General features: G+C 36.3%; 2 protein-coding genes across 4 annotated transcripts in view; one reads left to right on the plus strand and one right to left on the minus strand.

Moving 5' to 3' along the window:
- The window catches only part of LOC136866085 (putative protein FAM10A4), a 405358-nt gene that overhangs the window by 302244 nt on the left and 86455 nt on the right, over nt 1-16659 (minus strand). The window lies entirely within an intron of this gene.
- The window catches only part of LOC136866084 (uncharacterized), a 215486-nt gene that overhangs the window by 191192 nt on the left and 7635 nt on the right, over nt 1-16659 (plus strand). For both annotated transcript variants that reach the window (XM_067142746.2, XM_068226602.1), the window contains one exon: nt 6160-6423. In XM_067142746.2, coding sequence (XP_066998847.2) covers nt 6160-6423 — 264 coding nt within the window. The remainder of the gene's footprint in view (nt 1-6159; nt 6424-16659) is intronic.

Genomic DNA, 16659 nt, shown 5'->3' on the forward strand with positions numbered 1-16659 from the left:
ATTCGAACCCCATTGTCGGCAGCGCTGATGATGGTATTCCGTGGTTTCCCACTTTCACACCAGTCAAATGCTGGACCTGTACCTTAATTAAGGCCTAAGGCATTCCTAGCCCTTTCCCATCCCATCGTCGCCATAAAACCTATCTATGTCGGTGCGACGTAAATCAAATAAATAATACTCTGTACGCAGCAGTAATCCTATCTACCGGAGATGAAGGCAACAGATGACACAAAGCACATCACGACAAACAATGGTCAATGTAATGTTATTGTTGATCAATGTTATGAGCTTTCTGTATTGTAGGCCTTCACATTTATTTTTCTTTCGACTCTGTTATTTGTAAAATATTTTATAGCATAAACTGTAGTTTCTTATTCTCCGACTTTACATACCGATTTTCATTAAATACTGTTTACCCATTTCTGGTTACTCGGCGCTGATATGGACTTAGTAACAAAAATCCAAAATCATGAATATCTTTGTGATCATAGCCAGTACGGTAACAATGTATAAGACATGAATAATAGGAAATTTAATACTATATAACCTTAGTTATGTAGCATTCATCGATTACACCTCTAATAAGAAATATTTGAGAATTACATTTTAGGCCTTCCCCTAAACTACCATTTCACTCAGCGTGAATAAAATAATTTACAGCCTAGACAATAGCGACTTATTTCCTGACTTTGCATACCGATTTTCATCAAGATAGGACTACTAATAACAACAATATTTGAGAATTATATTTTAGGCCTTCCCCTAAACTACCATTTTTCTCAGCGTGAATACAATTATTGACAGCCTAGATTGTAGCAACTTATTCCCCAACTTTGCATACCCATTTTCTTTAAAATACGACCACTAATAACAAATAGTCGAGAATTCAATTTTAGGCCTTCCCGTAAACTACCATTTCACTCAGCGTGAGAAAAATGATTTATAGCCTAGATTGTAGAAGCTCATCCCCCGACTTCATATACCGATTTTCATTAGATCACTAATAACATAAATAGTTGAGAATTCAATTTTAGGACTTCCCCTAAACTACCATTTCACTCAGCGTGAGTAAAATGATTTCTAGCCTAGATTGTAGAGGCTCATCCCCTGACTTCACATACCGATTTTCATTATATTCTCTTCAACCGTTTTCTCGTGATGCGTGTACATACATACATACATACAGACAGAAATTACGGAAAAGTAAAAAGTGCATTTTCTTGTTACTATGGACATGACCGATACAGAAATACCATTATTTTCAAATTCTGAGCAATGTACAGACAAAACTCTTATTTTATATATATAGATTAAATTCAACAGATATTTTAATGTAATCTAATTCATGACCAAGAATTCATAAACACTGCAAAACAATGGTATCTCTGAAATTCAAGAACAGTATGAGGGAAACGTAGAAACTATCGTCAAATCTTTTGATGTAAATGAAATACGCATATGATTTTTAACAAGGGTACTTGTTTCTAGAGAATTTGGCAAAATATTTATGTTCTCTTTTGAGGTAACCTGATACATATTATTATTAATATAATTTCAAATGATCTACTCTCAAGAGAGGTAGCCACTCAAAAAGTAATGTAATTTCATTAATGGAGACTACATATCCTAATCATAATTAACTTTCAGGAATATATATTTTAACATACAGGAGTTCCACCCCCATATAGGGTTGGCATCAAGAAGGGCATCCGGCTGTAGAATAGGGCCAAATCCTCATGTGCAACACAGTTCGCACCCGCAACCCCACAGGTGTGGGAAAAGGGGTAGAAAAAGATGATACACAGGAGTTTCAACTAAGATTTATATAAAGTCTTATTTTTCGGCCTCAGATGTTTATAAAAATTCATATTTTATTCCCTGATTCTATTTGCTTACCAAACAGGTTTTAAATGCAAATTAAGTTGCTTCTAATCACAAATAAGAGATCACTATTTGTCATATAAACAGCCCATCAGATGGCCATGATCATTAAGGCCATTATGGTTTAAGTCCCATCCGAGACTTTAGGAAGGACATCTAGCTGTAAATTCTTGCTATGAAGATACATCTCAGTCATATCCAAGCCCTTAAGGAAATGGGAGAAGGGTTGAATATACATACATTTGTCATATAAATGCATATTCTCTTTCGACATTAGATAATGTTTTGAGCATTTTGCGTAAAGCGTCACATTTCAGTCCATTTAAGTAATTAAGACAGCAGCTCTAGCTGTGCATTTTCAGGAGTAATTACGAAAAGAGACCCCATCACATAGTCATTTGCTTTCACATCAACAGCCGTCATCTATATATTAAAAGAGTTTACTAAAACAGCTTTCATCAATAGATTTCATTTTGGTTGCGTATTGAACTGAGATTACATATAATTTAGTTAAACAGAATGTTTTATTCCACCTATTCAATATTATACATTAATTATAATGACTATGTTTACATCAGAATGCGTTGCTAGGGACTAATTTTGACCCTATTTGGGTCATCATCAGCCTAAAAAAAAGTACACATATGTTGAATGTCCTGGAACAATATCTTCTTGTGCAGTAATAAAATTAACAAAGTGAACTATATGTACGATGCAATAACATTAATTGTAAATTATGGTTGAGTGCATGACATTTTAATCACACATTTCATGCACTCAACCATAATTTACAATGAATATTATTGCATTGTACACCCAGTTCACTTTATTCATTTTATTACTTTACAAGAAGATATTGTTCCAGGACATTTGACATATAAGTGTACTTTATTTAGGCTGATGACGACCCAAATAGGGTCGAAACTAGTCCCTAGCAAAGCATTATGATGTAAACATAGGCACTGCCATTGCAATTGTATTGCAATAGTATTGAATAGGTGGAATAAAACAATCTGCTTAACTAAATTATATGTAAAAACAGCTTTGGCCAATCCGTCCATTCTACCGGATCGATTTGCTTCATTTCTGTTTTATTGTTCGGCTCCATGGCTAAACGGTTAGCGTGCTGGCCTTTGGTCACAGGGGTCCTGGGTTTGATTCCCGACAGGGTTGGGAGCTTTAATTATAATTAGTTAATTTTGTTGACACGGGGGCTGGGTGTATGTGTCGTCTTCACCATTTCATCCTTATCACAATGCGAACTGCATCTGGCGAACCAAAATTGTCCTTGGACACTCCTGGAACTAAAAGCCATACGCCATTTCATTTTTTCTGTTTTATTCTCTCCAGAATTACCTGCCAGTGAATCATGAGACATTGATAGGTCTCTAAGTTCAGCCAACGTTGGTAATCATAAAATCAAATCATTAAATGATCACTCCAACAACTGCAGGTGAAGGCTTGCCCTAACCCGCAATACACTCTGTACTTAGCGGGTTGCTAAGTGACTAACACTTTCATTAATATTCTGCTATATGTGATTTTCATCATCAGTAATGTGACTGCATGCAGCCATGTTTGATTCTTCCTGTCAAGCCAGAGAGTATACACTTCCTCTGATCATGGAAGAATACTATTCTCTGCTAGATACTCTTTGATTCTCTTATCATCCTCACATTCTGAATATACCCAACAGATTGCAGAACATTCCTAATAAATTACAGCATAAATTACAGTATATGCTGCTAAGAGAAAACAATCTACGTACGTACAGACAGGAAGGTATCAAGTCGACTAGCCTTCTGTATGATCATTAATAAAGAGCAGGGACAAACTCTTAAAAAAATGGTTAGTATACTTACCCGACCTAGTATTCAACCACGGTCAATTGTATGTTGCTCTACTCGGGCAAGATCGTTTGAAAATGTTAAGATCGAGATACTACTGAATGGTCAAAGTATGGGAAGAAGTGTTACAAACTACATTATGAATGAATCAGTTATGTACGAGTATTAAATGTCCGTAAAACGATTGTAAAGGGCATGCAAAACAATCTGATTGCGGCAGGCATATCAAGACGAGTTATCTGACCTGTTAATAAGGAATGCTGCGGAGAAGCACGGGTCCGCCAGTTTTGTATTATTTATTTCCTTTATTCATGACATAATGACCAACATAATATATTTGTAAGAGGGGATTTAATTTCTATTTCAATTTAAAATTTAACATTTTTGACTACGTATTTATTCAGTATTAAAAAATGTTAAATACAAGACTGATTCCTAGTTTTCTTGAATCCTATTTTTCTTCAGCACCAAATTTCCAAAACTGTATGTAAATAAATAGACATGTTTTTTGCTACTGATTTAACATAAATATATTTCAACTTTTAAAATGTTGATTGTTTTTCTTACAAAATCTACTGGAAAGGTAGGCGTACAGTATGCAGTGAGAGATAATCTCTTTGGTAGATGAGCCAATAAACATGTGTATATTCAGAAACCTGATATGAAATTCAAAATAATACTAAATAATTAGCTAAGAATTGAAAATAAATTTTTCAGTTGTGATTTTTAATTTTAAAAGGGCCATACGCAGCAAATTTTGCATCATATTTAGTTATTTTGTAATCACATACCTGCCAACTTTACAAAGCCAAAAATCAGGAGATTTAGAAATGAAAATCAGGAAAAATCGGGAGGAATCAGGAGATACAATTGCTTGAAACTGCTTATTCTACATATCTTGCGCAATACAGGAGTACTATGGTACCGTATATTATAACACTTATTGTCTCAAAATACGACTGTTGTTATATGAGGCTCACAGGAAGTATGTGAGCGAGATAATCGGTCTCTGATAAGCCCACCGAAAATAGTATGAACTCATGCTCCAGACGTGTGAATCAGTCGTGCGCTTAGATGGCATTACTTAGAAAATGCATAGATTAATATACTGCATCTCGCGCCAGCACGTTTATAGGGAGCGCAGTATTATTTTTATCAAGTAATACATTAAAACTCGCCAGAATTGTCTCCAAATGGCTCCTAAAATCATTAGGAAATTCTATCACTAAATTACTAAAACAGACTCCAAATCTAGCAACTAGTCTCTAGAATCGACTAGACTGATGCGAACGAACAGGAACATAACATGCGAGAACGAGAGATTGACAGTCGATATACGCGTCGCGATACACAGGTTTCAATAAACATCGCACATTCGTGCGCATTTCTCGTATTAATAAACGTCAATGTTTTTCATTTCAAAGAGGCCAATGAGCAAAGGACTTTCGGCCACTTGCGTACAAAGCTGAAATGGTGGGATTTGAAAAATGTTTAAAGTTCACTAAAATAAGTTAAAATCGGAAGAAATATTAGAATAATCGGGAGGCGGGAAAAATTGTCGAAAATCGGGAGTCTCCCGCCTAAATTGGGAAAGTTGGCAGGTATGTAATCATATTTCATATTTTTAAAGCCCTATTTCGCTTCCATATTTGAACAATTTTAAAGTCTTAGAGCATCCAAATTCTATTTATTGTAATCCTGAAACACCTTGACAGCTAAAATTTCTTCAGATGACAACAAGAACCACTTGGAAAAACTCTTAGCTTATGGAGTTAACTGTGATTTTTGAGATGTAAGCAAGGCTAACACAGCTCAGATGACTGTAAGACAACACCAGATGTTGACAATGACAGACAAAATCAAAACAAACTTATTCTCCAACAGCTTATGACAAGCAAGTAGGAGGAAAGCAAATTTTTGCTTTAAAACTTACATTTTTTAAAACTATACTTAGAGCCAGTTGCTACCCTAACTCAGTACAGGCTACTGAGCTTCCTTTCTTTAAATGCATTATTTCTGATCCAAATCATATGATATATGACACCCTGATTCCTTAGCATTCAAAACACTTCTGAAAATTGTCTCCCTTCTTAGAATCTACAGCGAAATAATACCAACAGATGGTTCAACCATAAGAACTAAACATCAGTGACAAATGTGTACAAAAATTTCAAGATAGTGGATATAAACATTGGCATACATTCTCATAAGCTTAACAAAATATTAATATTTATTGTATATACCCTAATAATCACTGCTGACGTTTTCAAATATATATTAGTGATCTTAATGGAACGTATAATTAATGATATATCATCCCATGATAGAGACCCAAAATACTGAAAAATAATTCAATGCTTTTGACACCTAGCTACACACATTCTTGAATTCCATTGTTCACATTATTTTCTTTGTGTTTTCTTTCCTACAGACTCGTATTATCCTGAACAAAGCAGATCAGGTGCGACCTGAGGAACTAATGCGAGTTCAGGGCACGCTCATCTGGAATATTAGCCCCCTCATGTCCAGCAGTGAACCTCCAGTTATGTACTCCACCTCTCTCTGGTCCTTGCCATACGAGTCTGGAGCACCCATTCGCCTACTTCAAGCTCAGGAGAGAGCTTTCTTACGAGATATGCGCACTGCAATTGACAAGAGGGTTGAGAATAAGATAGCCAGTGCACGGAGATTTGCTGTAAGTATCTTTCAGAAATACCAACAGGCAAATATTAAGACTTCAGTTATGTGGTTCATAGGGTATACTCAATATAATTATTAAATTAATATCGTAATGGTCCACTTTTCAACAGTATAATATGCAATACTCTAAATTACATTAATTAGGGACTAGTTTCGGCTTGGGCTGGCCATCTTCAGCCTTAATGTAAAACATCTAATAACTAAAATGTACATGCACACAATTGACATTAAAAACTGGGATGAAATTATGAGTAAATTTGAAAATAACTAGGTTCTAAATTCTTGCATCTTGAGTGTGCTTATCATTGAGACTCTCATGTATTAATATTCACAGAACTGTTAGTTCTAATACTGCTAATTATTACTAATTCAATTGTAAATGGGAACTGGTAAATGTTGATCCCGTAGTTCATCACTAAATCTAATTGAGTGGTGTTAGCCGTATGCAAGTCATTGGACGCCGCTGTAAATAACCGCCAGCTGACAGAGAACTGCTAAATGTTGTTTCAACATCAATCAAAGTAATAAAATGAGATGCTCTCGTGGTGCTTGTTAAGTCATGATGAAATATTGTTGGACATTGTCAGGACGGCACATGAAGATGTGGTTGTGTCTGGTATGAAATTTGCAATTCATTGCGGTGCCCATGAAGTTAACCTGAATAAATTAGATAAAATTAAATTAATGAATTGAATGAGAGTGTGTGTTAGTTAGATGGCATAAGTTATATGAGACTTACCTCTCAATACAGCATGTGGAGTGTGGCCTATTGTGTGTGCTTCAGACTAACTGTTGTGAGATTCAAATGAAGGAGTGGGCAAGGGAGAGGGGAGAGGCAAGGCGTGAGGTTGTGGAGGGGAGGGGAAGCTCGTGAAGGAGAGGGAGGAGGGGAATTAAGGCGGGGCTGAAGGATGTGGGGAAAAGGATGGCTGCTGAGGAAAGGTGCTGTGAATATTATGAAAAACTGAATTATGACCCGTTGGTTTGACGTTTCTGAAAATGGGAATTAGAAGGTCAAAAACAATATTTGGCTTCTCTGAAATTTCATCAAGATTATGATTTGGGTTGAAATGTTGATCTATTTGTACGAAGCAGCTTTCGGTAATGTTAAGAAGGGGTCATTTGTTGATGATTTTGAGAATTTCCATATCTTGTTTTATGTCTGTGAATTTGTGATTGTAGTCATGCATATGCTGTCCTACAGCTGAAAATTTATTGTATTTCAGGGCACTGACATGTTCCGAGTACCTTATATTAAAATTTCTCCCGGTCTGTCCGACGTAAGAAGAATTACAACTGTTGCAAATGATCCTGTATACTCCTGATTTGAATAACTATTGAACTTGTTTATGGATGCGGCATTACGTAAGATTTGTGCGTTCCTATTGTTTGTTTTGAAAACAACTTTTACATCATGCTTTTTAAGGATGTTGGTGACTTGGTAGATTTGTTCGTTGAAGGTAAAGATAGAAAGAGAGGAGTTGTTTTATCTTTTTTCAAGGTGGTAGAAGAGCGGTATTTATATGAATTGATTATTTTTTCTATAAAGAAGGTCTCTTTTAGACCTCAAAAATGAGTTGAACACTATTCGTAATATAGCTAAATCCAATGGATACAACAGTTTCTTTATAGAAAAAATAGTCAATAAATATAAATACCACCTCCTACCACCTTGAAAAAAGATAAGAAAAATAACTCCTCTATCTTTACCTTCAATGAACAAATCTACTTAGTTGCCAACATCTTTAAAAAGCATGATGTAAAAGTTGTTTTCAAAACAAACAATAGGAACGCACAAATCTTACATAATGCCACATCCATAAACAAGTTCAATAGTTATTCAAAATCAGGTGTATACAGGATCATTTGCAACAGTTGTAATTCTTCTTATGTTGGACAGACCGCGAGAAATTTTAATATAAGGTACTCTGAACACGTCAGTGCCCTGAAATACAATAAATTTTCAGCTGTAGGACAGCTTATGCATGACTACAATCACAAATTCACAGACATAAAACAAGATATGAAAATTCTCAAAATCATCAACAAATGACCCCTTCTTAACATTACCGAAAGCTGCTTCATACATATAGATCAACATTTCAACCCAAATCATAATCTTAATGACATTTCAGAGAAGCCAAATATCGTTTTTGACCTCCTAATTCCCATTTTCAGAAACGTCAAACCAACGGGTCATAATTCAGTTTTTCATAATATTCACAGCACATTTCCTCAGCAGCCATCCTTTTCCCCACATCCTTCAACCGCGCCCTAACTCCCCTCCTCCCTCTCCTTCACGACCTTCCCCTCCCCTCCACGACCTCACGCCTTGCCTCTCTCCTCTCCCTTGCCCACTCCTTTATTTTCATTTGAATCTCACAACAGTTAGCCTGAAGCACACACAACAGACCACACTCCACATGCTGTATTGAGAGGTAAGTCTCATATAACTTATGCAATCTAACTAACACACTCTCTCATTCAATTCATTAATTTAATTTTATCTAATTGATTCAGGTTAACTTCATGAGCTCCGCAATGAATAGCAAATTTTATACCAGACACAACCACATCTTCATGTGCCGTTCTGACAATGTCCAACAACATTTAAGCATGATTTAACAAGCACCACGAGAGCATCTCATTTTATTACTTTGATTGATGTTGAAACAACATTTAGCAGTTCTCTGTCAGCTGGTGGTTATTTACAGCGGCGTCCAATGACTCGCATACGGCCAACACCATTCAATTAGATTAGGTGATGAACTACGGGATCAACATTTACCAGTTCCCGTTTACAATTCGCACCCTTAGAACAAGACTATCGTAACTACCAAATCACTGTTGAGAAAATTGCGATAAAAGATTTTGAATGCAATTTAAAATTCAGGGTTTTAAGATAGACACTAGAATTCTTTTACTCACACTTGTGTATCAATCAGGCACCTGGAAATGTAACTGTTTACCTTTAATGTACAAAAATAGGTATAAAATAAACAACAAACTATAGTTACGACAGTTTATGTGTTGGTATATTGTTGAAATGAAAAAGTTACATCAGGCATACAATACAGTAGGAAATGCACAGAAGTGAGCTGAGACATCATAAGGATTTAAATAATAAAGTGTTATTTAAGTGAATAATATTACAATTCATATGTCCTAATATTTAATGGGCTATAAATGCTTAAAATATAAAGAATAAATAGTATTATAAAATTTAGTTTGTGAAACTGGCAATGATTGGTAAAAAGCATAATACACTCTTTCCATTTCCATCACAATATGACATTAGGTCTTTCTTCTTTTCAGCCGAGATACACAGTTGTTGTGTGTAGGCAGGGGTAATTGGATGCGTTTGAGTTGACCTTCTTCCCCTTTGACGTCCCTTGATATTAATGTAATTGAACTCTTTAGACTCGAAGTCTGTCTTGTAGCATAGAGTATACTTCTGGCCCTTTTCAACCTTCAACACTAATTTCATTCCATTTGACTGATTCTCCTTTATCATTCACTGTGCAGTTGCTACCCATTTTGTCAGTTAATTTCTTGAAGTCATGGAATTCATTGTAATTCATCTCTCTGACCCGATATTCTGTCCCTCTTTCCGTGCCACACTATGATTCCAGTCAACTGCACAGGCACATACAATGGACCACTCTTTAAAGCTCTTTTCTTTTGCTTCTCTAATTAGGACTCCATAGAATCACCAGCATTCTGTTATCTCCTACAATTAAATATTTGTGGTAAACACTGCTTACAGATACATTGTTGCCAGGAACTTATTCTGGTTCTGTGCAGGGCAATTATCGCTGTAAAATATAACTAACGCCTTTACACTCAATGGATTTGAGATATTCATAGACACAGGATGCAATTTCTATTGCTCCTTTCTTACCAGACGTTTCATTCCAAAGGTAACAATAACCCTTTTTTGGTTGCATTACCAAAAATTATTAAATTGTGCACATTTAGCCGTCGTAAACACTGATAGGTCACCACACGGTGCCTGAAGGACAGACTGCAGATCACAATCGCACACTGTACTTTAATATCGTACCTCGAAGTGCTCTTTCTAAATCAGCATTTCTCTTGGCCTCTAGTGGACATGGCAGTAGGTCTATGTATGTTCTTTGAGATGGCAAATTATCGATGTCAACATGCATCAGATGCGAGTTTGAAGCATTCACTTCTTCTGCTCTTTCAATTACACTAATACAACATTCGCCAGAAAAAATATGACATAGTAAAGATCCTCTACTTGGAAATACAATTTTTCAATCTCGACAGAACATCATTGCATCTATATCATTTTGCGGAATTTTACTCAGTACACAATCGCAACTTGCCAATGCCTTGTTACAATACTGTCTTTCTATAGAAAGCATAACACTGTCAACACTATACAGACAATAATAATGTTCCCCCACACACGACTACTTACAACAGTTTGTCAGTATGTATCTCTGCAACATGTTCTACAGGAAGACTGTCGTAATAGAGTTACAACAGTTTATCAGTACGTACCTCTACAAATTCACAAAACCTAAAAACTGTTGTATGCATGTTTTGAATGGTACGGTATGACTTACAGTTACAAGAGTTTCACTGTTTGATAGACGACAAAATATCAGTTTTTAATGTGTTCGTAACTCAAAATTCAACTTTTGGGAGTTACGACAGTCTTGTTCTGAGGATGCGAATTGAATTAGTAATGATAAGCAGTATTAGAACTAATAGTTCTGTGAATATTAATACATGAAAGAGTCTCAATGATGAGCAAACTCAAGATGCAAGAATTTAGCACCTAGTTATTTTCAAATTTACTCATAATTACATCCCAGTTTTTAATGTCAATTTGTATATATTTGTTTCATTTGTTTTATGTCAATTGTGTGCATGTACATTTGTTTAGTTATTAGATGTTTTACATTAAAGCTGAAGATGGCCAGCTCTGGCCGAAACTAGTCCCTAATTAATGCAATTTAGAATATTGCATATTATAGTACTGAAAGGTAGACCATTATGACAATAATTATATTGTAATTACAATTCAATACAGATCAGAACCATGAAGTTTATATCCTAGATATGGTAGACTCATGTTTACGAAAGAGCCATGAGGACAGAATAAAATTTATTTTGCATATTATTAATATTGAAATGAACAAATTATATCAGTTTCAGGATAAAATACATGAAAACAGAATTTTGTGAAACCTCCACGAGCCAAAATGAGATCTGCTATACATCGTGGCATTCAATGAAAGAGGCTTTTGCTGTCTTACTGAGGAATTTCCCGCCAGGCTGCTTGAATCCGAGTCCACAGTTCACCGATGCTAGCAGCTGGTGGGCTTTGACAGGGCTAGTTTAAAACCAGACCTATGTTACAAAGAAAGCTTGAACATTCCTAGTCACATATGCTTGGGCACTGTCGTGCTGGAATATAGAACACACTGAAGGGTCACTTAAGGAAAGGTACGACTTCTGCCCCTACAATTTACTTGATGTACTAGTTGCTGGTAAGATTATCATCAATACATAGCAGCCGAGATCACGAACAATACCCTTTGGCTTCCTACACCATCAAATCTGCTGTTCAGCAAGTATAGTACCAGAACGAATGCTGGATGATACCGCTCACCATGATATTGCCTAATGCATATACGGCCGCCGATGCAGTGCAAGTTAAAGTGGGACTCATCCGAAAAAAATACCGTGTTGTTCAGCTGCACACCACTGTGTATGTTCATATGTCCATTGAAGCCTGAGACGTTCATGGTCCAGGGTAACTGTCACAAAGGAGTGCGAGGCACAAGTCCTCTCCAAAGCAAACATCATCGAATAGTGGGAGCAGACAATGCGATACCCATTACAGCGCTCCACTGTTGTGCCAATACTTCTAATTAAGCTGAAGGACCAATCAATGCCATGCACTGGTGGTGGTGATATTTGTTTTAAGAGAAAGTACAACTAGGTAATCATTCTCGCTGAACAAATTAAGTAGAAAAATAATTTAACATAAAACAAAATTATTGTATTAAGCTGAAAAGGTCACAAATGAATCAAAAGTTCTCTGAGTGACAGAACACTTGAAATTTATATACCCTTGATTAATCCACTCTCGCACACAACGCGAATGACAAGATCAGCAGTAATAGTGTTATCAGCTAGTATGAGTTCGGAGTGTCGCCTGAAGGCCTAGGTTCCGTCTTAGGCCAGAGAGATCGGCGCACTCTGTGGGGATGTGGGCAACGGTGAAGTTGGCATCACAATAACACACGGGCGGGGGCGTGTCGTCTTCCCTCTTTAGGAAGTAAGACGGCGTAGATCTTCCATGCGTACACAAAACTATGGCCTCTCTCTATGAAGGCCGAGAAGAGGACCACTACAAGGTAGTTGTCTTGATTGCCTCAGCTTGTTCGGAGTTTGGATAGCTAGTCATTCAGATTCCAAGGATGCCAACATGGATCATCAACGTAGCTGAGAACACACATTCCTAGCAAGTAGGCTACATTCACAGGCCTAGGAGGTAAAAGTACCGCTTCCTTTGCAGCTTCGTCCGCAAGTTCATTTCTCGCAATCCCAACATGGCTTGGAAACCATAGGTAATAAAGTTCATATTATTCCGTACTGAAGAGCTCAAATGTATGTTATCCTTCCGGGTTCCAATTTTTATATTTTTCGAGTTAGTCTTGTACTATTCCCTCATAACGTCCTCTAGTGCACAGTTAAAAAGAAGAGGTGACAATCCATCACCCTGTCTTAAACCAGTTGTTACCAAGAATGGTTCAGAAAGTTCTCCTCTGAACTTAATTTTAGAAATTGTATTAGTTAGAGCAAGTTCAATTAATTTGATTAGCTTTGGGTGAAGTCTGAATTGTCTTAAAATTTTTAATAATGATGGTCTGTGGATGGAGTCGTAAGCTTTCATGAAATCTATAAACGTTACTGAAAGGGGCTTGTTTCGTTTTCTGTAATGTGCCATGACTAGCTTCAAAGTTATTATTTGTTCAGAGCAGCTTCTCCAAGGTCTAAAGCCTCCCTGGTATACCTCTATAGTTGTCTGGATTACTTCTTTGACCTTTCTTATGAATTGGATTAAATACAGCTGTTGCCCACTGTTCTGGGAATATTTATGATATACAGATCTTCTGTAATATCATATGGAGGGATGTCCGAGTTCCACTGCTCGCATATTTCAACTTCTTTGCAAAAACCTGGTCTTCTCCACACACTTTGTAGTTCTTCATTTGCTTCTCCACACACTTTGTAGTTCTTCATTTCTTTAAGCACTGTTTTAACTTCTTTTGCTGTAGGTGGGTTTACATTTTCTGGTTTATTTTTTATCGGGGTATGTGTATCAATAAGAGCTTTTCAGGTTCATCAGTGTTCAAGAGCTTGTTAAATGCTTCCGCCATGATTTCTGAGTTTTCCTTATTGCTTTGTGCTATTTTTTCCATCTTTATTTTTCAACAATAATGTTGTACTTTTGGAATTGTTTACCAATTCTTTTTGTAACAATTTTCCTCAATAGAGTTCATTAAATCTTTTTGATATTTTCTCTTAATTCTTCTAATAGTTTGGGTGAATTGTTTTCTGACATTCTTGAGGTTCATGGCATTTTCTCCTATTTTGTGGGCTTGAAATTTCAACCAAGCTTGATGCCTTTCTTAATGCATTCTATCACAATCAGAGGTCCACCAGGCATGTCTTTTCCTTGGATTTAATGAAGCTAAATCTTCTGCATTCTGTTTAAGAATTGGGATTAGGTATCTAAATTGTCTGTTAGTCTTGTAGTTGCCGTGCTTTGCCGATACTGGGCATTCTGGATTAACTGATGAGGGCCGTATGTCCTTTTCTCTCCAACTCTATTTTGTCTTCTTCTTAATGGAGCAAATTTAATCTTGATTTTAATTAAGTAATGATCTGAATCAGTGTCCGTTCCCCTTAGAACTTTGACATTGTGGATTTCCTTGTGAAAGAATTGATCCATACACACGTGGTCTAGCTGCCATTATCCTTTTGTCCAATCAGGATATTTCCAAGTTTTAAGTTTGTGTGGTTTTCTTTTAAAATATGTAGATTTGGAAGTTAGTCCAAGAGTTCTGCAAATTTCTATGAGTCTTTGGCCATTTCTGTTAGTATATTTATGAGGAGCCTACTTTCCTACTACGCCTCGATACTTTTTACATGTGATAAATATCATTTTTGGTCCGTATTCTTTTCCTTACGCAGTTGAGCATTGAAGTCCCCTGTAAGGACCTTGATGTTATTCATATCTATTTTATTCATTATCTGATCAAGGAGATCCCAGAAATTATCGACTTTTTGCAGAGTTTTTGTTAGGACATTTTTTTTCATTGGTAGGGACATGAGCATTTATGATGGTATAAAGTTTGTTTGTGGTTTGTAGTTAGACTCGCAATTCTCGGTGAGATGGCTTTAAAATCAATTACGGAATCTATTATTTTCAAATATACTATAAATCCTGTAGCAAACTGGGGGCAATGTTTCATGACCCTTTGGCCTGGCTTCCCATTATACACTCTATAATCTTGAGATGCAAATGGATCTTCTGTTAAATTTCTTATTTCTTGGAGCCCTACTACAAGAATATTTTGCCTATCTAATTCAGCTGTGAAGTTCTTGAGCTTTCCAGTTTTCAGTAAGGAGTTTATTTTGTGTGTTGCAATGTATTTAATATGCTTATGTTTGAATCTATGTTTGTATGTTTAGTTATATGTATGTTTTTTTGAGTGTTCAAATTCATTCTTGTCTTTTAGGTGACTACAATATACAACATAATTCCTTAAAATCCACATTGAATACTTTATGCAGTTTAATTAAAAGATAAATGGATTAACAATGTTAAATGAGAAGATTAATTTGTGAAAACGTCTCATAGCTTTTAGGGTTAACCTCTTGCCTCTCTTGGACACTGCAATGAATCGCCAACCAGTGTAAGGAGAGAAGATCAAGTGCTGTAGGCTGTTTTTGCTGTTCAACATAGGCTATAGCAGCTTCGATCACGTTCAGTCCCTCAGAATGCAATGTTTTTGAAGTGCTCTTGTTGGTGTCATGCTACTCATAATTTTCTTCAGTACTGATGACCATTTCAACAACAGTGTCGTTAGTCAGCTCCATTTGTTAATCTTGGTTACATCACTAGAGGACGTCTACATTTTCAACTGGTCTTTCCACTGGTAGCTCATTAGCTACCTGGACGAGTTGAAAGACATTTTCATTGTCCGATTCCAGCAAAGTTTCTTTGTATTTTTCTTAGGCAAATAGCATTCTCCATGATCTTTGAAATGTAGAGTTTTTAACTTCATCCCACGCCATTGCAATCCAATTCAAGTTAAGCACAGGAGCACCTATTGTATACTTTTGCTTAATTTGAATTGTAACTGCTTGTTAATGCTGATCATAATGAAAATTATAACTTACAATTGCAATCCAATATGAAACATCTTTCCCTTACACCTACGTTTCATCCGATCTGGAAACCAACACGTGAAGAAGCCTCCGCTGATAGATTCTTTATATTGTCTCAAGAACCCCTTGCTTTAGGGGCTGTATTAGTGAAGTCAGATTAAGTGACAAGAGTATGGCTTTAATATTGCCGCTACAAAGTTGTCTTTCCCCAGTAATGTTGAGCTGTGTAATATCTTCTCCTATCTGTCCACTCATTCATAGCTTGTGGTGAAACCTTCTTCAATTTTTAAAATACAATTCTTAGAAGAACTCTAATGTAAATTACTAAAGCTAAATGGTTTGAACATTCACAAAAACTAATGAGACTAGAACATCTTTCAACCACATATAGATCATCTTCAACTAGAATACATGGGAACAAGTCAAATTAAAATAACTGAAGAGAGAAATGTGAATAACAAATTAATGGAAGAATTCAGTGTGAGTTATCAAAAGTTTTTTAAAACATCATGCATTGTTTTACAGTATTGATTAATCGACTTTTCTTTTAAAAGTTGCTTTACGCCGCACCGATGCAGATAGGTCTTATGGCGACGATGGGACAGGAAATGGCTAGGAGTGGGAAGGAAGCTGCCATGGTCTTAATTTAGGTACAGCCCCAGCATTTGCCTGGTGTGAAAATGGGAAACCACGGAAAACCATCTTCAGGGCTGCCGACAGTGGAGTTCGAGCCCACTTTCTCCCAAATACTGGATACTGGCCGCACTTAAGCGACTGCAGCTATCGAGCT

Source organism: Anabrus simplex, chromosome 3, assembly GCF_040414725.1.
Source record: "Anabrus simplex isolate iqAnaSimp1 chromosome 3, ASM4041472v1, whole genome shotgun sequence".
Taxonomy (NCBI): Eukaryota; Metazoa; Arthropoda; class Insecta; order Orthoptera; family Tettigoniidae; genus Anabrus; species Anabrus simplex.